Source organism: Falco cherrug, chromosome 12, assembly GCF_023634085.1.
Source record: "Falco cherrug isolate bFalChe1 chromosome 12, bFalChe1.pri, whole genome shotgun sequence".
NCBI classification, from domain to species: Eukaryota; Metazoa; Chordata; class Aves; order Falconiformes; family Falconidae; genus Falco; species Falco cherrug.
The window spans coordinates 13,210,586-13,236,874 of NC_073708.1; the positions used below are offsets into that span (position 1 = coordinate 13,210,586).

General features: G+C 35.4%; 1 protein-coding gene across 4 annotated transcripts in view; it reads left to right on the plus strand.

Moving 5' to 3' along the window:
* Positions 1 to 26,289, plus strand: part of COL11A1 (collagen type XI alpha 1 chain) — a 160,305-nt gene that overhangs the window by 4,543 nt on the left and 129,473 nt on the right. For all 4 annotated transcript variants that reach the window (XM_014287417.3, XM_027798171.2, XM_027798170.2 and 1 more), the window contains exons 2-4: positions 12,767 to 12,934; positions 17,975 to 18,188; positions 20,623 to 20,785. In XM_014287417.3, the coding sequence (XP_014142892.2) occupies positions 12,767 to 12,934; positions 17,975 to 18,188; positions 20,623 to 20,785 (545 nt within the window). The remainder of the gene's footprint in view (positions 1 to 12,766; positions 12,935 to 17,974; positions 18,189 to 20,622; positions 20,786 to 26,289) is intronic.

Here is a 26,289-nt window from a genome sequence, read left to right on the forward strand (position 1 = left end):
AAAAACCAAAACACCCCAAAAAACCCCAAACCAAAATAATTGTTGGTAAAATTGGTTTACTATTGCAGCTGTAAAATGTAGGAAAGGAGCTGTCATACTCAGTTTTACAACTGTCTTGCCCAAAGTTATTTGGTCTCCTCCAAACAGGGCCCTTAATTCTAACAAGGCTGCAGCATAATGAGAGCCATGACATTACTACTGAAGTGAAGTTATACCTAAAACACACTGGAGCAATTATGTCTCTCCCGGATTTGTTTTGTACAGTGGTGAACAGTAGGGTTTCCATCTGCCAGCAAGATTAAGAAGTTGCTTTTCTTTTCTCTGTAGAGCGCTCTGCTTCTTTTCAGAAAAAATCCTCCCAGCATTGGTTAATTTATCGTTGTTCTGAGTATTTGTTGATAATAGGGGGGAATAAATTAAGCAGAGCTTGGGAGAAATCTCTGATGTCCTGAGAATGTGAAGTCTCATGCAGTGATAAAGATTTGCCCTCTGGATGGGCACAATAGAGAACAGTGGCTTAAAAGGAATTAGGTGAACACACATGCCTGTTGCAAGGGCTTATAACTGTACAACTCACTATTAAATACCAAGTTTACACACTGTAAATGTAAGGATTAATTGTCGACTTGGTTATTACAATAGTACTAGAATCTGGCAGGACTTTAAATTGCTTTTAGCACATTATCACACGTAAGGGGTTGTAAAAACTTGTAAATTCTGGGTCTGGGACTTCACTGTATGTCAAAGCGTTAATGCATACAGTATGTGAAATATTATTTGGCGGAGCTGATATATAGAAGCAGAGTGATTGCTGCAAAGCAAATTAAAAGGTGTATTATAAAATATGACTGAAATAATGAAGATCTTGATCCCTCTATGAATCTCACTGGCAGATAAGCTTTGCCTATAATACAAATCAACTTAGTATATTAGTTATGAGTTAAATTATGGTCATATTATTAAAGTTTTACTGTAGTCTGTTTTACCTACACTGTCCCTTACCTGTCTTTTTTCTCAAATGTTCATAGTAATCCAATAGGTTATTAAATTGTAATATTTTAATAAAGAAAAAATTCAAGGGTTTACAGCCTTGCTGTCTGCTTAAGTGGAATTCCTGCTAATATCAGCAGGATACAGAATTGGGTCTGATTTCCTTGCATTGCTTTCAAAAGGGAGATAATACCTTTGACATCAGTGAAAGTATGCTGAAAGTTTTTAGTTGTATGACTTTAAAAAAATGATTTAGTTGTTCATCAAATTAAATAGGGTTACTTTAAATGGCACAGTTTGTAAATCTTGTCTTTAGCAGTGTTTTGCTTTTTTTTTCCTTATAGCTGAAAAATGTACAAATGTTCTACATTTGAAAACTCCCATTTATTAGAAGGCATTTTTGAAATCTTTTGGGATTATTTCTGAATACTGTGATTGACAGCTTTTTAAGTGGGATCAATTTCTTTCATGTTTAATTGCTGAGGAAACACCTTGTCTCTTCCTGTGGCAGTGACCATTTTTAGACTGTGTCTTTTTTTGATATGGTAATAGAAACAGGATACTCCAAGAATTTAATACTTGTTTTGCTGATTTTCACAGCTGGAAGTACTGTCTCCACTGTCTGTACAAAAAGAACTTTTGGAATCTTTAGCAGAGGTCTCAACATAGTTAGGCACTTGAACTGCATTTCTGGCATCATCTGCTGTGGTGTGAAATAGGAATAACTCCACAGAGTATTGAGACAGATGTTAAAATATTGTAAACTGATAGATCAGTACAGGTCTGCACCAGATGATGAACTATCCCAATATTTTGTGAGTAACAAGTGAAACGTTTTGTGGAATCAGGATCAGGTTGTTAGTGCTTGATTGTGGTCAGTATTGCTGAACAAGTGGTAAAAGTGCAAGCTATCTAGTCTCAAAGAAGGTTTTAAGTCATAAGAGTCACATTTTGTGGTGAAGTATATAAAGCAAATATGAAATGTCAGTCCTAAAACCTGCGTTATACTCCAGAATTGTGCAACCTAACAAAACCTAGAAATAACTGTTCTCATTTTTTGCTGAATATTTTCAGTAAATAAACAAGCCTTGCAAGCTAACCTTATTAAAGATCTGAATGTTTCAATATGGTGTTTAAGTGGGTTTATGTTTATTTTTCTTTTTTTACTGTATAACTGTTAGAGATTGGTCTTTAAAAAGAGATATAGTTAGTAGCTAGTATCAAAAATGCATCCCATATATGCACAGACTGTCTTTATTGAAATACTATTATGTATTTAGTGGATTTTGCAGCATAGGAAGTCAATGAAAATTTTCCAAATAACTGGTGTAGAAACAGAAGTAGCCAGTTCTGAGCAGTTTCATACAAGCCCTGTGTTGGGGAAATAGTCAATCATAGGCCATTTAAAGCATTCCTGTATGCATCTGGATAATCTCTAGTTCTTGTAATCATTAAATATGAAAGCACTGCAATAACACCTTTTTCTAAAAACATCACCAGTCACGATCCCAATTACATAATTCATCTAAAAGCTGATATGTAGGAAAAATTTTAACAGCTAAAGCAATCTTGAAGTGTCTCTACAAATATATACATAGGCAAAATATATTCAGTGAATCTCATAAATTTATATTTAGGTGCCTAGGAAAAAAACAGCTTGATTTGCACAAGTACTATGTAATTACTTTAGGCAGCTTAATTGGTTTCATTTATGTACCTGGAAGATGCTCTGTAACTCAGATTTGCAGCCCACAAAACAGAGTTCATTTTATCCAGTTCTGTAAAGTCCTTTGGTTGACATCTACGAAGAGTATTGGAACCTTCACAAAGGACATTGCAGAACCAATGCTTTTGTTGGTTTTTCCCAGAACAGCCTTCTGTTACATGTCTGGGCTCTCAGTAGAGAGCTGGGAGGTAGGTGATTCTCAAATTGCCAACCCCAAAAGCCTGTGAGGAAGTGCAGATCTGCTGAGAGCTAGCTAGTAGGACATGTGAAGGACAGAGTGTCTGATCCTGTGCTGTTGCTTAGACACCTATGGCAGAAGTGCAGGGAATCATTGCTTGGGATGCAGAAACTAGTCTGCAGTGGGAAGGTAATGGAGTCCTTTCTAAGAACTGGGAAGCTCAGTGAAGCATTTTGGGCATAACATGCTTCTGAATTCCTGCTTTGGGATGTTCTGCTCCTGTATTAATGCTTAACAGATGAAGAACACAGTGAATTAATAAGTATAGATAATAATTGTATGTGTTTCTGTTTTTAAAAGATATCCATCATACCTGCCCACAATAAGTAAAAGTGTATAAAGGTAAAAATAAGAACAAAAGTATCCATACCAGATTAGAAGTAGCACAGATTTCTTGTAATAGATGGGTCAACAACCTAACAGTTTAACAAACCCAGATTCTAACGCTGTAGTAAAGGCTTCCTTATTGATAATTTGGTGAAGTGGCAGCATTTATTAATCTTTCTGCCCTAGCAAACTTAGGTCTAGCTAGTAAACTGAACTGCTTGCTAACTGTTGATAGAACCAGAAGCTAGACTAATAATCTAGGAGAAGGAATGCAAGGAGGGGAAAAGTTATCAGGTTTCACAGTAGGACAACTACTGAAAACAGCTTGACAAATGGTAGCTAAAATAAACCTATGTAGAGGAACTTTGACACAATCTGTATTTAAGACTGGTTTTGAAAGAAAAACATTTCTCCCTTTTTCTGGCCTGACAGCACTGTTCTGAGAGGACAACAGAAGATACTGAAGACCAGTTACCCTTTCATACGAGTTCTTGTTCATGAAAATATTTTCACCTCTTACATTCATTAAGGCTTGGACCATCTAATGCATGTCAGTTAGAAACCTTAATCACAGTAGTTTTTATCTTTACCCACCTGTAGAGTGCATGGAGAATCCTTAAAGGACCACTTAGTTATGAAGATTCACAATTTTAAGTAAATAAACTAAATAACTGTAGGCTATTATGCCTTTAATAGGTAGCATAGTTTCAAAAAACTGTGGAGCAGCCAGTACATTCTATTTAAGTCTTAAATATATACTTAGAAATCTAACCATAGGTAGCCTATTTTGAAAGTCTTGTCCACAAATATGAGTCCCTTCATCAGTACCATCAAAATACACATATTTTAGCCTACCAGACTGTAACAACTTCTACTCTTTGAATGATCTGTCACAGTGAAATAAAACTGCACTAAACTTTAAAAAAAATCACTCCATTTATTTAGAGGCATGGTTTAGTGGTTGACTTGACAGTCCTGGGTTAACGGTTGGACTTGATGATCTTAAAGGTCTTTTCCAACCTAAATGATTCTGAATCTATGATTCTATGAAGATTAATGTTTCAACACTCTTTAAATTTTAGTTTTGTGGTAGTTCCATTGGAACATATTACTGGCAGGATGAAACATATTTCCATGGAAAAATATGGAGTAAAATCATAGTAATTTAGAAACGTTAGTCTCCCTAAATTTCTCAGATAATTCTTTTTACTGGGGCAAATTAAGTTCTTTTCTGCTCCAGGATTGTATCTCACCCGTTAAGAGTTATTGATTGTAACTCTTACAGGCTATTTTCAGAGGCATCGCTGATAAATTTTCACTTTCACATAGATTAAAAGAAGGTAATTGCTGAAGAATTATGATAACTCAAGAAGTTATATGTTTATTATATCTGAAAAATATATAATAATGTTTATTATAAAAATACTGTTTACTATACCTAAAGAAGGAAAAGCCACAGTTGCCAAAGGTATTACTAGTATAGTGAAGTTACACACTCTGTTTGCTTCAGCATATCTGTAAAGTAAAGAATACTGGCTCTTTTTCTTTTTCCCCTTCAGTTATTTGCATTTGAAGTATGTCCCCCAGCATGCAATCTGGGATCATCTTGTAAATTATGTAGGTCAATGTAGCTTTTAAATAGGGAAGGCTCATTGTGCCTGAGCTCGCTCTCATAAAATTAAGAGACTAAGACCCAGGAGTTACAACACCAAAATCTAAATATAATAGGATTTCAACTTCTAGGCTTTATTAGGCATTTGAACAAAAAGAAAAATATTTTGTTCTAAATGAGTCATCCCCTGAACAATTTTTTACAGGAATGAATTTTGCAGCCAGAAATTGCCACCACCTTTTCCTGTCAGCCCTGGAGAGTTTCACTTTGAGGACTGACAGCAAAATCCTTCCTTCTGAAAATGCACGTGATTGTTTCTGCTGTATACCCTATCTTCAGTAAATGTCTGTCATGAAATATTTAGTCCTTGGGCACCAGCACCTTTAATTGCATCCAAAAATGCTTTGCTGTATAGCTCATAGAAAGAGAATAGATGTCAAGTTTGGTATAGCCTATCTAAAAAAGCTTCAGGGCTGTATTCATTTCTCACTGTAGCTTCTAAGTTCTGTACAGCCTGTTCTGTATAGAAGAAAATTCTTCTACAGAAGAAAGCTGTCCATTCTTGACTTCCTTTGTTATCTCTTAAGGAATAATCAAATTCACTCAAAGGAGCTTCCAGTTCAATGAATAATATCTTTTCCATCTGTATGTATTCCAAGTGTACTGAGGACCACTACATGCATCTGTGATAGGATCACTCTGGGTGCTTTACCTCTAAAGATCTAAGACCTGAAATGCTGAGTGAGATCCACAGTAGTAGAGAATTGCAGCCACTCATGGAACTGACCCAATAAACTGCTCCTCAATACAGCTTTATGTAGGAAAGATGGGTTAGAAACCTGATAACCAATTAGCCTATATAGGTTAAAAAGAATTTCAGAGGAAACACTCACAAGTATGCAGAAATTTTTTTCTTCTGCAAATAAAAAACATTTCTAGTAATAGTGTCCAGGTCATTTTCTATCAATGAAATGCATCTGACACAGAATTTGTCAACTGATTTGTGACAGCAACAGACTTAAATTGCTAGTAAGATACTGTGAGTGGAAGCTGATATGTATTCTAAGAAACAGGAGCTCAAGTGTTTCATATTTCGAAGTGTAAGTTTATTGACACATACACATTAACTGCTTAGAGCGACAGAGGATGGAACATTCTACCTACGTGAAACAATAAAGCTCTATTTTCAGTGTGTGTTAATGGCCTAACATTTTAATGCCTAGCATTTACATTAATGTCACTCACTGCGGGCTTAAACCTATGTGATTTAAGTAAGCCTATATGGAGAACTTCTTATGGGTTTGGATCATTGCTGCAGTTGTTCAGTAGCTAGAAAATTGTAAAAAAGCATCTGTTGTAAATCAAAACATTCTCATAAATGCAAAATTGTTAAAATAAAGACAATTAACCTTACAACATGATTGTAGCTAGAAAGGTAATATGTATAGTTTTTACCCCTTTTTTCCCCAAACAATTGCTGCTGGTCTAATTCCAAGGACAACATTGCTGGCATTAGATGCTCTGTTGATCCACTTTTTTTTTTTTTTTTTTGTACAGTTTGCTGTTGCAGGGTTAGATGGGCTTTGTCACAATGCAGAATTTTAATGGTGGCTGCTGAAGCACAAACGAGAAATTTTGCCTATCACTAAGATATTGTTTGCCATGATCTCTGTTACAGACAGGATACCTACTTTATAAACTAAGAAGGCATGATTAAATACCGTTACTTTAATTACCATCTGCATTTAAATAAATCTAAATGTTATGAACCAGACCTGACCATTCCAGTGCAAATTTTCTTGCATCTGATAAAACTTGTCACTGTCTTGTAATGTGTATCCTTTTATCTAGGGTTATGTGGTTGGCTACAAGAAGCATTCCCATAAAGCGATGTGGAAATGCTAAGCATTCATACTGAAAACTGAAGTCATCCTTAAGGAGGCTTGATGTCATATCTTGAATAAGTCGTCAGCACAGACTGTGTGTCCAAAGGGCTTTAGTTTCTGCATTGTTGTACAGTTTCTCAGTCCCTTGTTTCTCTGATACCATAACCTGTATTGTTATGTGTCATGGTTTCAGCTGGGATAGAGTTAATTTTCTTCCTAGTAGCTGGTACAGTGCTGTGTTTTGCATTTAGTACAGGAATAATGTTGATAACACACTGATGGTTTTTGTTGTTGTTGGGTAGTGCTTACTCTAAACCAAGGACTTTCAAGTTTCCCATCCTCTGCCAGTGAGCAGATATACAAGAAGTTGGGAGGGGACGCAGCCAGGGCAGCTGACCCAAACTAGCCGAAGGGATACTCCATACCACAGGGCATAGACCTGGGGGCCGCTGATTGCTGCTCGGGGCTTGGCTAGGCATCTGTCAGCAGGTGGTGAGCAATTGTGTTGTGCATCACTTGGTTTTTTTACTCCTTGGGTTTTATTTGTCTCTCTCCTCTCTCTCCCTCTCCTCTTCATTATTATCATTGTTGTTGTTATTGTTATTTTATTTCAATTATTAAACTGTTCTTATCTAAATCAATAGGTTTTACTTCTTTCTGATTCTCCTCCCCATCCCACCACGGGCTGGGGGAGTAAGGGGTGTGAGCAAGCAGCTGCATGGTACTTAGTAGATGGCTGGTGTTAAACCACAATGTTACGGTACCTGGGAACCTCCTCCGCAGACAGTTTCCACCAAGAGAAAAGGAGACCCATATTATGTAACAGATTCCAGCTCAAATGTATTAGGAAGTCAAAGTGAAGGAAGCAAGTCCTCTGATCTTGTATAATAGTTGCTGTTTATGACATGATAATGTATCATAAATGAATCTGCTGTTTTCACAGCTTCTACTTAACTCCAGAAGTCGTCACATTGAACAATGGCAATAGTTGTTAGGTATAATGCTATATAAAGGCATCAGAATTTGATCCATATATGTCGTATCAATATTAATAGGAATGATATATTACAGATTTTATTTCAATTTAGCAAATGTGGAATGAAATGAAAGCTATGATATTTTTAATTGTGAATATATGACGAAAATGTAGCCTAGATTTTCACAGAGGTTCTTTTTCAATCTATAATTGCATTATATTTTTTAGAATACGTTTTTATTAATTCATTGACTAGAATGCATTGTCATGGCCTTTAAAATAGATGTATCATTGTATATATAGGAAGTCCAGCTTGAAAATGCTACCTAAAATTGGAAGCAGGTTTTTATATGCATTATTTTCCTCTCCAAACAAAAAGGAAACACATGAAATTTCCCTCATATAATTCACTCCCGATATTCTGTCCTGACAGTGTGAAAATGTGATCTAGCATCCAGTTTACAACTACCAAACTCCACTGAATCCTTTTAATTTCCAGCAGAGATAGGCTGACAAAAGTTGGGGGTGTGTTATTTCTTCTTTTAGTTAACATGATTTGACACTTATTTTAGTAGAATTTAAAGCAGTTTAGAAGATTTTTATATTTCTGTCAATCTGTCTTCCCCCCCCCCCGCCCCCCCCCCTTAAGGTTCTTACTTAGTTCAGATGGAAGAAAGCTAAAAGGAAAGCAAAAGAAGACTAAATATGGGTTTGAAGTTATATTTAATATGAAATGTTCTGGGACAAATGTTCTTATCCATACCACTATAAATATGGCAAGCTCGTTGAGTGAATGGATGTACTTCAGACATACCACAGTAATGAAGACCAGAATTTGGTTCTACAATTTTAAATATTGCAAATTACAAGTTATTTCAGGTCTTGAGATGTTACGCCACTAATTTTTGTGTGTGCTTTACTTTCTTTATTTGTGAAAACCAGGAACTTATGCTGGAGCTAAGTGATTAATAGTTTGGTATCTTGAAAGGTACTAGGACACTCAGTTTTCCATCTCATGCAATTCTGCCTTCTAAAATAGGATTTTTGAAAAATTCTCCTTTGCCATTGCAGAAATCCAAGCACTTTTAAACACTACCTCTCTGGACACTACTGTATAGTCTGTTAGAGTCAGTGAAAGTTGCATGTCTCTGAACTTTTTTGAAACAGGGACACATGCTGTTGAATTTTGCATTATAATATTAAGTGAAAAGGTTGATCCCCTGCAGTTGGTTTTTCTATCAGTGAGAAAGTAACACAGTAGCAACTTGCTTTCTGACTGCTGTTTGAAACTCAGGAGAGCTTAATCTGAAAAATGCAGGCTTCCCCCAATGAACACAGACTTCTTTTCAAAAGGTTATCTTGTGGCTTTGTTCAGCTTGCCTGCAGGAGGTGGCCTTCAAGCAGCGGAGCAGTGTGGCCGTAAACATCTGCGTTAAGGAACCCACTTTCAGGTTCTGGATCTCACATTTTGTCAAATTTGCCGTGGCAGAATTGAGTTTTCAAAGCTGATGTCTGAGTTTCATAAGAATTAACTGCACCCCAAGAACTGGTGAACAGAGCTGTTTGATGCTTATTGGTTATCTCCTTATCATCTTAAATCTTAGCACCGCATTGGAAGCATACAAAAGCATTAAATAATATATTGTTAATTTGCAGTTTTCTTTACTTCTCTTATGAGAAAGCTTTCTAAGGAAAATAGCCTAGAAGGAAAAATCATTTAACTAACCTGCTTTAGGCACACTGTAAAGGAAGTTCTTGTGAGAGACCATAGATTTGCCAATGTATGGGTTACATTAATGTTGTCCCATATAAATATAAGATGTAATCTTAATTTGTGGACCATGCAAACAGGCAAAGTGCATGGCCTTAGCACCAGTGTAGTTTCTGGCTATTTCTTACCATTCCCAGAAACTGCATGGGAGCAGAATGCTAGAGAAGAGGCAGTTATCAGGAAGAGCTGAAGCTCCCAGAATACAGTGACACTGGGCACTGCAGAGCCTACAGAAACTGGCAGAAAGAAGCCACAGTTTCACCTGATAGCTTCCAGACTATGCTTTTCCCTGACTTTGTCTTTCCCTGATTTCTAAGCAGGCTAATGTTGGGTGTGCGCGGGCTTCTCCATCATCCTTTATTCTTCAAACAGGTTAACTCTAACCAGTTAGGATCTAAGTGCTGCGGTTTTTCAAGAGCTGTTTATTTTTGACTGGATTCCTACACGTGTGCTTTGTGGCATATTGAGAGCAACTGTGTCTGGTGCTTTCTGTAGAGGCATTGAGTAGATCATCTGAACCTACACAGAGAGCTCATAAAGAATTTTAAGACTAATGTCATGGCAGCCTCATCAGGATTACTGAACACTGGCTCCAACTAGGTTGCCATAGTTCCAGAAAATGTGAAGAAAACCTGAAATTCACTGAGACAAAATTTCCACTAGCAAAAAGAGGGTGTTTCTCTGGAAACCCCAATATAAGGTAGCCCTATGCAAGGCTGTAGGGAAGAAGTGCTATACATAGTGAGCCCTGTTTTCAGCTGTAAGATGGCAATAATAACTGTGAGGAGACTTCCAGGCCAGCATCCTCCTAGCTAAAATATAGGATTGGCTGCATCCTAATGTGTGCATTTGATGAGAGTTGAGCCCAGGTTAAATAATGACACACACAAAAATCTTGCAAGAACACTTATGAGGAACAGGCACAAAATCAGTCTGTTTATTTCACAGACTGAATGATATGTTGGTTTATATCAAAAGCAAATCTCTGTAAAGAAGCATATTAAAACTTATCCATTCCTGCCTGGTTTATCTAAAGACGCCTAAAGGATTTATTTACTTTTTAACTGTTGGTCAAACTGGCTGTCTGACGTCTTTTACATAAATTAGGGAAGCAGTTTCTGTTACTTGTGATCTGTAAGTATTTAGTAAGTCAGTCATGTTATCTTTGGATATAGAATAATTACCTTTTTTGCATAATTTCATATAAGTTGTTTCTATGGCAAGTTACACTTCTTGAAATCCTTTTAAACTGACTAGTCTGTTTGCTGTTTACATTTTGTGAAGCACAGTTTGCAGAAATAATGTCTTCTATGGACTGTTAATTAAATGTTCTTATTATTTGGAATTTGTGGTTTGAAGATTGTTCTATTATTCTGTTTCTTGTCTGGACGGTTTTTAGCAGCAAAACTAGCAGGGAGTAAGGAATAATCTTGTTTATGGGTGAATACTCTCCCAGTCAGCCAAGCAAAGAACAGGCATTATTCTAAAAAATAATGAAGAATCTGGTACAAATTATAGAAGAGAGCAAAGGAAAAAGGAATGTAGCAGTGGTTGACTTATATAGTGACTTGGAATTTTTACTAATATTTCCAGTGACTGGTTCTGTATTACTTTGTTGATTCAAATTATTATAGGTACTGCAAAAATAGCCATTGATTACCAGAAAAAAGGTGACTTCCTTCAGTATGATAGTAACTTGTGTGTAATACCTACAGAAAATACATTATATCCATGGTGTTATTAAAAAATAGGCTTAACCGCAAAGTTGAGTTCTTTGTATTTGGCAATGCCAGGAGATAAATAAGATGAACTAGTTAAACTTTGATAGTGAATATACTAAAGTGACTTCTGAGATACTACAGTGACAAAAAATTAGTAATACTGCCTAGAACTGTACAAATAGTAAGAAAAGAAGGTACAGATGTACCATCAGTGACTGTAATTAGAATATCACTTTGCCTGTGTTTTAACACTCTTGTTGTTTGCAAATAGTTATTCAAATAGTTGAATATTCACACACAATGAATTTTGGGCCTTAAGTTTATATTTGTTGATACATGAAATTAATGATAACAAAGAATTAATTAGCTATAGTTAATGCCACAGTGCAGTTCAAAGACATGAAGAATCGTCAGATTAACCAAACACATTTCTCAGCTTTAACAGTAAAAGTCATGTAAAACTTTGTCTTTCCAAATGTGATTACAAGTTTGCCATCATAAAAAAGGCAGAATAGTCCCAGTTAAAAAATGGATTGTTGAAATCCTGTTTTCACTCAAAGAAATAAATTAGTGAAGCTAATGATCTGTAGGGAGTATGAGAATGAATACCTTGGTTTTTTTTCTGAGAAAAGATATGCAGCAAGCATACCATGTTCTCTCACTGCCTCTGCTGAAGTGCTTGTCCATTCAATACTTAGCCTTTCTGCCATGGTGATTTTTTATAGATTAAGGCTTTGTATATGTTATATATATTGTAATATATGTATTATAAGTATGTAATATTTGTAGATTAAGGCTATATATATAAAAATAACTTTGTATCTATCAGTGCAGAAGCAGCTCGGGATTTCAACTTTAAATTGTTGGATGTGAGCATAAATGCAACCTGATTGTACCTGAGTTCTAAAGTACAAAGCGAGTTCATTTGAATTTTAACTTGGAAATAGAGAATAATTGTGATTCAGTCCATTCGCTCCTTGCAGGCAAAGCAGATATGTTTTTGTTTCTCCAACTGGATGAGAAACAAGATTAGCTTCTTCCTTATCACTTTGTGTCTGACAAAGCAGTCATATGTAATCAGAATATAATATCATGTTAGCAATGGAAGAGTTTCTGATAGCAGATTATTAGCAGCTCAATGCTTCTGAAACTTTTGTGTAAAGTTTTAAAATAACTTCTTAGCTCCATTTCTTAGAAATTACTCATTAAAAGAATGTGTTGTACGTTTCAATTACCAAGATTCTTTGCATCTGGGAAACAGTGATTTTCAGTTTGTAGTCAAGTAGTTTGAAAATCTGATCGTAACAATTACATTGGATGGGATGAACTCATATATTTAAAAATGAAGAGTCCTGTTAAAATAGTATTCTAGTGTAGGAGTAATTTGCAATAATTCAAAATAGGAAGCAGCTACTGCTATGATTATACATATGCTGTTGCAATGAAATTATCCTTTTTAGAGGCTTCATACTGTAGAGATGCAAGACGAGTAACTTTATTGGTTTTTTTCCTCTGTCAGCTGAACCTGTTGATGTGCTAAAAGCGTTAGAATTTCACAATTCACCAGAAGGAGTATCAAGAACAGCAGGATTTTGCACAAACAGAAGGGATTCAAAAGGATCAGATGTTGCCTACAGAGTTTCAAAATCTGCTCAGCTAAGTGCCCCAACAAAGCAGCTGTACCCAGGTAAGATTGTCAGAAAGCTATTACTTTGGTAAACTATCTTACTGCCTATGTTTTTTATGGTATCTAAAGCACAGCATGTAGTCTATCACCAGTACCAAAACACTTCTGTTACCCCTAGAGCTGGGCCTGCCTACAAATGCTAGGACATATCCTTTATCCACTGAATGAATCAGTTTTTATTGGCTTCAGTTATAAAGCTCTTCATCAAATTATATGTCACTGGCAGAATTGGCCTGTAAGTCATTTTACCTGTTCTGTCATGATGCAATCTGATGGAAAGCTTATTTGCTAGCTGTGGGAAGTTACCTTCAGTTTCAGTAGTCCATTTAAAAGCAATACTTCCTGGAGTAATGCTGCAGTGGTAAAAATTAGTTGTGGTTGGCCACTGCAAAAATCAGTCTCAGAAGTACCATCTGTTAAGAATTACCTAAGAATATCTGGGAATTTGGGAAACTAAACAAGGATAGTTGTGGATAACAGGTAATGTGATTCTATCTTCTCTCAAATTTCTCTGAAATGAAATAATCATGTTTTGGAAAATATACTTTGCATGTTGAGAAGAGATCTTTATTCCATTATTTTTCTCTCACTTGTCTCTTGACGCAAACTCTTGAGGAAAATGATGAGTATTAAAAACCAAAATCATGGAACACCTAATTTTTTCTGCTTTGATATATCATGCATAGTTTGAACAAGTCTGTCTATAAACATACAGATTCGATGTTGGCAAAGAAAAATACTTTCTTTTTTGTCTTTCAAAGTAGAAATCATATAGATATCATCCAAGATCTATTAAAGGGGGGAAATACAGATTATTTATAGTAATAATGCATTCCCGCATTCCCAGAGCAGCATGGGAAACAGCTATACATAGTTTGAGGATAACCTACATGCTCACCTAACCCATCAGTTTACTTTTTTATTCATGGAAGATCAAAATAAAATTCACTACAGATATCATGTTTATACTGTTTTTTAACACAGTTCTTCAGTTTTTAATATATCCTCTCGACAAAGATACACATAGTAATAGAGCTATCCAGCTGAATATATTACTCACTAAATGGCACATTACAGTCTACATGTCCTGCTGGTGTTCATGTATATAGTTAATTATTACTTCACCTAAGTAAGGTTAAAAAAATATGGGCTGCTCTTTCTTTAAAAAATGCAAAAATAATCCATCGTATTGAATGATTGCACGGGTTGGACAGTGTAATTAAGTCGGCACCTTCATATCCTGAGTTTTACAATATGTGTCACTGAAGCCAAGTGGTACAACAAAAACTTTAAATGAGCATTTAAATACAACTGGTAAGAATATTAAACTGACTTGGAATCACTGGTATTTTTTAAAGTTTAGAACAGTACAAGCACCTTCTGCTAAATCAAAACCTAAGAGCCTGGAGCTGGAAGTCTGAGAGCTTGGATTGACTTGTACTTATTCATGAATCAAATTGTAGCATAAAGAGGAGATCTGGCAGCTGCAGTAATAACTGTTCATATGATTCTTGAATGCCAGAACAAATAAGTACCTTGTGTTGCTGGCTGACACGTATGTTTCTATAGACTTTGCCTTAATTTAGGTACCCTTCTTATTAATGCTTTCAGTTTCTGCTGGACAACTGGAATGAGTTTGCTTGATTTTACCAATCTGTTGCAACACTTCTGTGTGCAGGAGACAAATAAAAAGCATTGCTCAATCACAGTATAAAAAGAAGCCACCATAAATCTTTGCTTTAACGCAGGAAAGTGTCATGCTGTCCTCTACTTCAGTAAAGAACCTAGGAACAAGTTTTTGGAGATGATTATGGTAACTACTTCCTTTGGAATCTTGTGAAATAGGCATCCCCTCCCCACCACAAGAAATTATTATTTTTCAGAGATTATTCTTGGAGATATTTGAGTGATCATGTCGCTTTTTCTTAGTGCTCTATAGTAGTGGAAAGACAACAGAAAATATCCAAGACTGAGTTGTGAGACATAATTTTAGCTAAACAGTGCAAGTTGTAATGCATCATATGCTTGTGTTAATCTGACTTTTATGACTCATCAGGAAGTATAGGTATCTTTTAGCTACTGTAGCTCAAGGGGAGATATGTATGGCAAAAGCTGGGAGCATCAATATATCCATCTTTTAAAAACTGATCTAACGATATTTACCAGCTGCCTAGAATATAACAGGCATTGATTTCACTGCACTGGAACGCATTATATAATTGTAAAGATAACTGCTTAGATTTTTGTTGTACTGTTTGTTTATATGTTCTTAGTTGTCTTTTACAAAAGCATATAGGAATGACAGGAATGGCAACCCAGATACATACAAAGTTTGTTCTAGCAATTTTCCCTGCAATTTTTACTTTTGGTTATTGTTAAAATAGAGCCATACCAATAAATAGAAATTAGTTGAGAAGACTTTGATAACTATTCCAGAAATGTGTCCAAGTACTATATATACATAGCAATACATAAAATTTTACATTAGTGTCGTTAATTATTTTTTTTTTACTTTTTCAATCAAAACTGTGTTTGGAGGAAATTTACTTATAATTACACAATGTAGATACAAGAAAAAATATTTGGGAATATTATGTCATAGCAGTGATAACAGAAACCACTGAACTGAGGCACATGACTCATTTTCAGCCACCTTTCTTAGAAAGCTCTCAGGTGGTTTTTTTATAGGATATTATCCGTTTGAAGAGCACTTGCCCAGACTAGCTGAATTAGTGTCACCTGCCTTAAGCATTTTGAACATATTGTGTTCAGATTAACAGTGCTGGCAGGTCAGTTGTTCAGTGCTTTTCAAAGCATTTCTTTGGCCTTTGTTGACAGTCATATTTTCTCTTTCTTTTTCTTTTTTTTTTTTTTTTTGGTCATTTGTTTACTCTGATGTTGAAAGGTATAACATACAGTTTAGTTTAATATGTAAACCAGCAGTTTTGCTTTGTCATTCAAAAGCTTGACCAAAGGCTCAGCAGAGTAAATGATATGTTGCTATTTATTGAGCTTTGATCCCTTCAAAGTAAGATGTCAAAAGAAGCCCTAAAGCTGCCTATATTACTTGAGTGTTTCAACAGTCTTCTCCAAAAACAGTCATAAGTATGGTAGAAAGCACATGAAACAACATTGCAGCAGACAATATAGTAAGTGTAAGACTAGGGATTTTCTGTTTTAGAAAGTAGTATGTAGTTTAAAAAGCAGTGAAGATTTTATGGGTTTTGTTTTCATATTGTAACTGAAGAGTTAATGCCATCAATATCTTGTCTTCATGGAAGACTCTAGTATCCTGAAAGAGTTCTCCCGCAAGACCTGTTTTGTCATATTTTTTCATAGAGTTCTATGTCTGTTTTTTCATAGAGTTCTAGAACCATTTAGGTTGGAAAAGACCTTTGAGATCATCAGGACTGGCAATTTAGACATCACTAAATCATGTTGCTCAGGACCCCATCTACCCATTTTTAATTACCTCCAGGGATGGTTACTCCACCACTTCCCTGGGCAGCCTGTTCCAATGCTTGACCACCGTTTCAGTGAAGAATTTTTTCCTAACATCCAATGTAAACCTCCCCTGGCATAACTTCAGTCTGTTTCCTCTTGTCTTGTTGCTAGTTATCTGGGAGTAGAGACTGACACCCCCCTTACTACAGCCTCTTTTCAGCTAGTTGTAGGGAGCAGTAAAGGTCTCCCCTGAGCCTTCTTTTCTCCAGACTAAACAACCCCAGTTCCCTCAACCATTCCTCAGTAAGACTTGTTCTCTAGACCCTTCACCAGCCTCATTGCCCATCTCTGGACGCGCTCCAGCACCTCTATGTCCCTCCTGCAGTGAGTGGCCCAAAACTGAACATGGTATTTGAGGTGCAGCCTCAGCAGTGATGAGCACAGGGGGACGATCATGTCCCTTCTCCTGCTGGCCACACTGTTTTGGATACAAGCCAGGATGCTATTGGCCTCCTTGGCCACCTGGGCACACTGCTGGTTCATATTCTCCATTAAAGAATCAATTCCTAAATCAACTTTTGATGTTCAAGTCTTATGTGCTGTTATTCATTACAAAAATGTAACATTATTTTATTAAAACTTATTGTATGTTATTAAAATGTTTAAGAACATCGTACCCACTCTCATGCACACAAAGTTGCAGTTATATTATTGCCAACACTATAATTAGAGTCTAATTCCTCTATTTTTTGCATGTCAAATTCAGCTGAAGCCACACGGATCCGATGTATATTCTGAATTCTAGAATCTGTCTTACACTTCATTTGTATTAAGCGGAAGGGACTTTCACATCAAGTAAAATGCAGATTTATCACCAGATTCAACAGGAGCAGTACTGAGTAAAAACTTCAGTCCTTCTTTTATAAACAAGCTATATCCACTTTTAATTTTGTTTATTTTTAGTCGTAAAGGCTAGAACAATGATTTATATATAATCTCTACTTCAAAGAGAAAGCATCAGGGAATAAATGAAAATGAAATGTTCTTTGATTTTTGCCTAAAGATCCTATTAAATAAAACTAGTTATGTATTTTTTCAGTGTTATACACAACATTATTCCAGAAATTCTCAAATATATATATTGTGAGAAAGAAATAAAACAAGTGTTTGTCAAGGGAAATGGAAGTACCTTGGAACATACTAGCTATAATATGGATACTTACTTTGTTGCGAGAAATTGCAGTGCATAGTTTTAAATTAGAAGATTGCTAAAAAGAATATGAGTAGAAAAAAAAATGAATGTGAAACTATCATTGTTCTTGCATATATTGTATTATTACAGAAACTCATGATGGATTTACAAGTTATGTTTATAAGAACCATTAAGGTATATCTTTCAGGAATTAAAGTGAGACCAGAAAGAAAAAAATAGTTAAAATTTTGTAGTGTCATTTTTTATGTATTCATTTTTGAGAATTAAAAACCCCTAGTAGTTTGGGTGCAGGACCCTCTGTGCTTATAGAAAAATGCAAACCTTTAGAGAATGGTATCATCTTTTCTCAATTTGTAACTGTGTATACGTCACTTTGTTTACAGGTGGAGATTTTCCAGAAGATTTTTCGATATTAATGACAGTAAAACCCAAAAAGGGTATCCAGTCCTTTCTTCTGTCTGTCTACAATGAGCAAGGAATTCAGCAAGTAGGTGTTGAAGTTGGTAGATCCCCTGTCTTCCTGTTTGAAGACCAAAATGGCAAACCTGCCCCAGAAGACTATCCTCTTTTTAGAACAGTCAACATTGCTGATGGCAAGTAAGTGTAAAATTTTAAGATGAAAAATAATACCACAGACCACTGTATAGGTGATTATGGTCTTTACAAATAGATATTTTAAATACTTAAATACATCAGTAACACAATTTCCAGCTAGCTGGACAGCTGTGGTACAAAAAACAGAGAACCTTTGCAGCAGAATACAGTTCTAGCTTCAGATGGTGCATACAACTACAAATAAAGCCAAACCACCTTTTTTATTTGCCATGTATATAAATCAAGAGTAAAGAAATAGTCATAGAAGTTAAACACATGAGAACTAAATGGATAAAGATTCTTCCTGTGCAATACAGAAAGAAACTCTGTTTTGAAAAGGACTTGGGGAATAGTCCCAATAGAAGAGCTATTTTTCCCATTTGAAAGTGATAGGCAGAGTGAAGACAAGTTGACAAGACAGCATAGAATTTCCCCTATTCTGAACAAAACCAGCAGATAAATAAAATAGTTTGGGATGTCTATATATAAGGAAATTGGGGAAGAATAAGCTGAACAATTATTCCTAAGTGCTGCAAGTGCCTCAATAAAGGCAATTAATCTCAAACAACTATTGTGTTATTAATGCAGTTTTTAATTTTTTGTACCTAACTTAGCTTTGTAGACAAACAGTCATTCTCTGGGAATGTCATTCTAGTGCTTGTAAAAGGATATTCATTCTTTTGAAGGCTTTTTATGTATTGTGCTGTAGTCTCCAGCAGCCACAGTCTCCAGAGATACATAGAATATATTTTTTATTAAAGCAAAAGAAAACAAATTGGTAGAGAAGAAAGGGCAAAAATTCAACTGTAATGAAATATATTTATAAAGAAATAAAGGATAAAAAAAGAAAAATATCATTGTCTTCTAGCCCTTATATTACCAGAGAATGGAATTATACTATGAAATCTAAGCCTGATACATTTCTGTAGCAGAAGGAGTGATAAAACAAAGTAGGAAACTTTTTTTTGGCATTGACTTCCTCTAAATGACAAAGATTTGACATGGAATTGAGAATTTCACCCAAAATGTTGAGAAACTGATAAAAATTAAGAAATCAAAATGAATTTGGTTTGGTACAACTTCCTGCAGTGAGACTATACAACTTCTAAATCAACTGGAGTTAATCTTATGCACAGTGAACTGTGATTTTGTGCTTTCAGCTTCTACATGCTTTCAAAAGATATACCAACAATTTTCTTTTGACTCAGCTATTTTATGAAGGATCTAGGACAACAATCTTCATCTCAAAATGAGATATATTTAAAAAGCATAAACAGTGTAATGTGCCTAAGGATGCATAGACAGTTTGCTTTTATAATGATAATGTTTAACCGCGTTCCAGAGAAAACATGGAATTAGGGTTCTGGCTCAGTGATGCTGTTTAGCAGTCAGATTCCATTAGCTTCGAGGTGTCCCTTTTGACATACAGAAGTTCTTTGTAACACTGATCTAAGCTGTCTCTCTGATTTAGACAACCTCAGGGCCATAAATGCCAACTAAAATAATTTGATTCCAGCCTTCCTCTTACCAGTCACTAATATGACGTACTTTGACACTTTATGCCCTGGTCTATCAAAGATTCTTTGATGCTTTTCTCCATATTACATTACAGAGTGGCCTGCTCTTGCTCTTACATATTTAAGTTGTCATAGCAGGAAGGCTCACTAAATTAATGTGGTCTGTCATGATAATTAAGTTTCCTGAAGCACCTAGTTGGACAAATGGTACAAAACTTAATTCTCAGATGTCTTTAAAATAATTTGTCAGTATTCTGAATCACTACTTTCACTTTTTGGTGAATATTTATGTAGGCAAAGGTATTCTTGCAGGAATATTGGCAAGCTTTTCTAAGTATATGTATCTGGAAAAGCATCTGTGTTGGAACTGTTGTACAGCTTTGAAAGATCTCTATAGCTATGGGATACATTCAAATAAGCAAAAGAACACTGTAAAATTTTGGTGATAGATCACAGAACAAATAGTAAAATGGAAATAACTATGAAAACAAGCTGCTGACTTAAATATATTTGCACAAGTGATTCCTTAAGTAATTTGGAAAATCGAACATATTAATAAAAACCTGCAGTCAGATCATTCAGTCTAATAAAATGTAAATAGTGCCCTCACTTCAATTGAGTTTACTGATGTTCTCTGGGTAAAACTTCAGAGAAGGTCATCTTCAGCTTCCTCTTATATAGGATATTCACAATGAGCTATGGGTCGGATTCCTTTGTACTAAGGGACAGAAGTTACGTAGTGCATAGACAAAACATTGTGTACATTTGCGTATGTATGAAAGAAGGAGATAAATGAAGACATTTAAAATTTTATCTGTGACTCGATGTTGCAGAAATCTGTAATAAACTAGATAAGGCAACAATGACCTAGTTTTAAAAACATAAATTACAGTAGAATTATGTTGCTTTCTTTTTAATAGGTGGCATCGAGTAGCTATCAGTGTGGAGAAAAAAAGTGTTACAATGATTGTTGACTGTAACAAAAAAACAACAAAACCACTTGAAAGAAGTGACAAAACAGTTGTGGACACCAATGGCATCACTGTCTTTGGAACCAGGATTCTGGATGAAGAAGTTTTTGAGGTAAAAATCAATACTGAACAAATGGAATTGAGTGATTTTGTGTTGAGTGAACTGCTTAATGCAAATCAGAACTATTTTTTTTTTTTTAGGGTGAAAGCTGGTATAATATAGAAAACTAGATTTATAGAACCTGTTAGGATAGGCTGAAGTAAAAGAGAAATATAAAAGAGAATTGTTGCTGCTGTTGGAAGATATGCAATTTTCTACCCTTTAGCTTATGCTGTATCTGGAAGGGGCTTGGTTTTTTTGTCTTTCTGCCTAATATTAGAGATACCTGAGATATTTAGGGGAATTAATCTGGAAAGTAGAGTAGTATAATACTGAATCATTTTATTTCTGTCTCTCATAAACATTTAGAGATATTTGTGCATGTTAACAGTATTTTGGAGAAGGGCAGAAGGACCTGGAAAGTTTTATGTGTAATATGAATCCATTATATTGTTTATCCCACTTTATTACTCTTTCCAGTAACTGGAACATACTTTGGCAATAAGGACATATATGTTTCCATCACTTACTGGCCAAGAAGTACATATAGGAAGGGTAAAATGCCTCTGAGGAAGTATGTGACTGCCAGTCATGAGGCCTTTCTAGGTAGAATCCTAATGTCAACGATTATTTTTACAGGCTAATAATGAAACTTCTCTAAATCTACACTAATAAGGTTTGGGTTTTTTTGGTAATGTTCTTACACAACAGTCAAAACTGTCAAATTTAAATTAAAACTGAAAAATAAGAAAATGCAGATCAGTAGTTGACATACATCATACACAGAACATCTGTGTTCCATAAATGTCCAGAGTTGTAATCCTAGATTTATGCAGAGCATATGGTTGAGAAGCTGCATAGGGAGAGGAAATACAAATATTGAGTGTAACGCTGTGGCATTGTTATCTTTCATTTCCATGGAAGTGATGAAACTTGAGCTTTTTGAATGGGGTAATTTTTGGCACGATTTAATGGGTCAACCCATATGATATGTTTGTTATTCACAGCCTAATTTATCTGTAGTCCCCAATACAGTTTGTAAGTCTGAGGGACATTATTGAAGATGAATTCCACAGGTGCCTTATCTGGGGTGGGAGAAGGACTTTTTGTGTCCACGTGGGATAATTACTTTCAGTTTTCATTTGTATTTCTTTTTTTGGTCAGAAACCAAGTCCCACAGTATTTGGTAAGAAATTGTCAGAATATGTAAATGTTAATATACATAAGTAAAAAGAATTCAGAGAAAAAGCAATAGAAGTAGATAAGCTGATAATTTGTTAGTGTTTTACAAGTGATTTTAGATTCTAATACAAACTAAGGCAATGGGCCCTGGCTTGTTCTTGCAAAGTTTGTAACTATTTTAGAAGTTGTAGAGGAGGAAAGTGCACAGTAACTAAACACTGGTATTTGTTTTCCAATTCTAAATAAAGACCTGTCTGAAGTTACAGAGGTGCTGCAGTGATTGTACATAGCTCTTTGAAAATAAGTACAGTGGGTGATGATATGTGCATAAAGGAAGATACTTGTTTTAATCATTTGATTTAAATAACATGTTGAATAAAAGAGAAGCATGCTAGGGCCCTTTGACCTCTGAAGTTGTTGACATTTATATTATATGTCATCTATATTTTAAAGTTGTAAATATTAAATGCTCAAAAAAAAATTTGTTAAAGGGGGATTAATAACATTTCCACGGGAGTAAGAAGGAACGTAGACTATCTAAGGGGTAAATAAAATGATAGTTCTGAAAATTTCCTGTTATGTCAGCTTTCTGTCACAAAGTCTATTAGCCACTCGGAAAGAAAGATGAAACTGAGTCATGACAGTTGTATATACCATTCCCTCAACTCTTTCAAGCCCTGTAGAGGAAAAAGAGATGGGAAGGAATGTAGTAGAACTCAAATATTTTTTGGTTAGCAGATGTTGGAAGAGTTAGTAAGGCTGCATGAAGACATATTTAGCAAATTGAAATTGGCACTTAAAGAAGAATTAGCAGATTAATTAAAGAAACCCAAACAATAACCCTACATTTTTCTTGAAGTCAACACAGACGTGAAGATATAACTTAAACAGAATATGTTAGAATGACTGAAAAATACTTTTCTCTGAGGGTTTCTGGCATGTATCGAAGGATGAAAAAGGAAGCTAGTGATCTTCTGTCAGATTTTTCACTGAAGTCTCCTACACTGACATGGCAAGTCAGTGCTTCAGTTTCAGCTGAGACCCACTAAGAAGAAAGACAGCTTTGGGCCCATAAAAGAAACATGCAGCTGTCTGTAAAGTCAGTTTACAGGCTGAATCTTAACATTCAGCACTGAGAACAGCAACACTTCTATGATGTGTAGCATCACTGTACATTTCTGTATTCTTTCAGTGATTAGCTTTCCTTACTTAACTGATTGCACTCCTTTTCTCTTGCTTTATTCAGAGAAATCAGTCACATTCTTGTAAGGCTGCTCTTGTAATTGTGGGGGGTTTAGATTTAATCTGAAGTCTGTTACTTAAATTGGAAGTTTAGTCTTTTTTTCTTTTGGGATAAGTTTCTGCTTTCTCTTTTACTGTACCACGGGTACATCTATACCTACGTTCAGTTCTTAGCATCTTTAGCTAGAAATGTGCATGTTGAAATTAGAATGCCCTTAAATTTTAAACAAAGTACTGTACCATATACACTTTTAATGATGTGTCCTTCAAAGTCTGACCAAGCAAAACATAATTATTTCTTTTTTAGTTTGAGTTTTTCTACTCTCCAACCAGCATTCCTTCTGTTTTTTTAACCAGATTTTAACCATCCTTTAGCTACTCCTGCTACAATTTCTGAAGTTTGGGGCTGTTCCCTGAAGTTTGTCTCCTGCTTGAAAGTTTCCTGGTTGTGTTGTAAATATTCTGTTTATCTCATTCATGGTAGCACAGAGTGATGTTTGATGGTTCCATAGCTCTCTTTGGTAGTATTTCTGTGTTGTGAACCCTGGTATATCTTGAGACCACAAAAGGCACTGAAGAGACATGTAACCCAATGTGACTTACTCTATGTGCAGGAAATTCCAGAAATTAGCATATTTACGCATGACATTAGATTTGTATGTTTAAGACATAAAACTGTATAACAGACTTTTCATGTGACATTGGATGTCTTTATTAGCTTACATGTAGGAAGCACATTAAAAAGTACCTAAGTGTATAGTGACCTGCTGGAATTCACAGCACAGAGTGTGAGAAGGATTAATATTTTATGCATACATCACAAAGGCTATTTTATCTTGGGTAATAATGATGGGCTTCATTATAAGCCAGTGATCTGATCACAGGAACGGTGGAGTACCCTTCAGTCTCCTCAAACTGAATGGAAATTCAAAATGTAGAAGTAATGAACCTGTAGGTAAATATAATAAAATTCTAGGTTTCAGTGACCTACTAGTTGAGGATGCCAGGCTTCTGGTCCTGAACCCATTCATACAGCATAACACAACTGCACAAAAACCAGTTACATCATTAAGGTAATTCACTCCCATTGAAAGCAGAGTTCAGCACTGTCAGAATCAGAGCTGTAAACAATTAGATACATCATGTGTTCCTGTTCCCTTAGGGTGTACTTCTAAATCTCTGTGAATTCTGGTGTATGCACATGATTCAGAAATAGATATTATTATGTGGTATTATCCTGACCTCATGACAACTTGATTGTATCTTTGGAAAAAAGAATTACTTCTTCAGTCCTAATGCTCTAACATATTTGCATGGACCATTCATTTAGAATCCTCAAAACAAATATTGTTCCTATGAGGAATATTTCACACTTATTTTAAAACTGTAACATCACAATGGATCAAATATTCTTCTCTCTTTCTAACTGTTATTTTAAATTTGTAATACAACAAAATTTAATGAAATTGAATTCTTGGCTATTTTCTTCTTCCTGTTACTAATATTAACTTCTGTTTACTAAGCAGTTTTCCCACCTTTGTTCTGATTCTGGCAGTCTGACTGTTGCTAGCACAACAGTATCTTATAGTACACTGGGAAATGTTAAATGCATACATTTTAATCAGTTTGGTATGACTGCTTTGATATAACTTTCCTGTGCTGAAGATCAATAATTTCTGAGTAAGTAAGCACACTGGGTGTCTAAAGACCAGGTAGATCACCACTGAAAGAAGGAGAAGGCTGATTAATGTCCTAAGAGCATGCTAAATGACTACCTAATTTGATATTTTTTCTATATTCAACAAACAGGATGTTCCTTGGTAAGTTTACCTACTGGTGCTAAAGCTCAGAGGTGTTTTTTAATAGTGCTCTCAGAGAGATCTTCTGTTTTACCTTTAAAAGCATTTTCCAAACCTTGCGGGGGGGGAGGTTGGGGTAATATGAGGAAATTCCAATTTGGAGTTGCCTGCTGTTCATTCCTGAATATAAGTGTTAATCTGAGATTCTATGACATTGTGCTCAATTAATATGGAAATCAGTATGATGTCACAAACAAGATACTGAATACAAGCCAGCACTAAGCATCAGGTGCATAGAAATGCTTGAGGAGCTAATTGTAAACTATGAATGTGCCCTAAAATAGTGAAATTATGCTGTGCTGTCTAGAAACTGTATTATTACTAACTGCCAAATTATGGGACCTCAGTTTACACTGCTGAGTACTTACTTAAGTGGATCTGTTGATATCCGTGGGACTAAATGTAAATGCTTGTTTATTACAGACTGACACAGTATGCCTCAAATTTTTACAGGTGTCATTTGAAAGAAGGGTTGGTTTGTAAGTGCTTGCTGCAAGGAAGAGAATTCCTAAAATAGCATACAAAAATAATAATAAAAAAATTAATCAAATGCTGGTACATGGCACCTAGTAAAAGAATTTTGAATTGTATCCACTGAAATATGTTTGTAGCTCAAATGTTTGATAAATACCAGAGATCTTTTTATTCTTTGCCAGCTTTAAGGATTTGTCATTTCTCATTTAGTACTGTTGGTGTGAACAATATAACAGGTTTTTATAATCAGTATTTTATAATGAGTTAATAACTGAGTCTTTATGCAGAGACCTTTTTTCCTTCAAAACTCCCCACAGTCAGACCAATACAATGAATTTATAGGCACTGTGCTTTAAATCAGTATAACAAGACAAAACCTCATGTATATGACTCATTTAAAACCAATGAATGCTTTAACTGCACACAGTTTGAGATTAAATCCTTGTAGTAATCCTTTTTAATAAAGGGTTTAGATTTTGATACTAGGCATTAGCCCGTTTTCATGAAAAAAAGCTTTCATACCCTCATAGCCTGAGTGAGCAGATGAAGACAGAGTGATAGTATCTTCGCAGCAATACGATTTATGCTACAGATGTCTTCAGATGAGTAACCATCACTAACAAACTAACTATCTGTAAGCACGGAAAGTCCGGTCTGCAAGTGCAGAAAGGCCATTCATTTGTGTGCATAATCCCTGAAGAAGTCAGTGGTAGCAGAATGGGTAGAGCTTTTACTGACCAACTAAAGTTGCTGTATGGC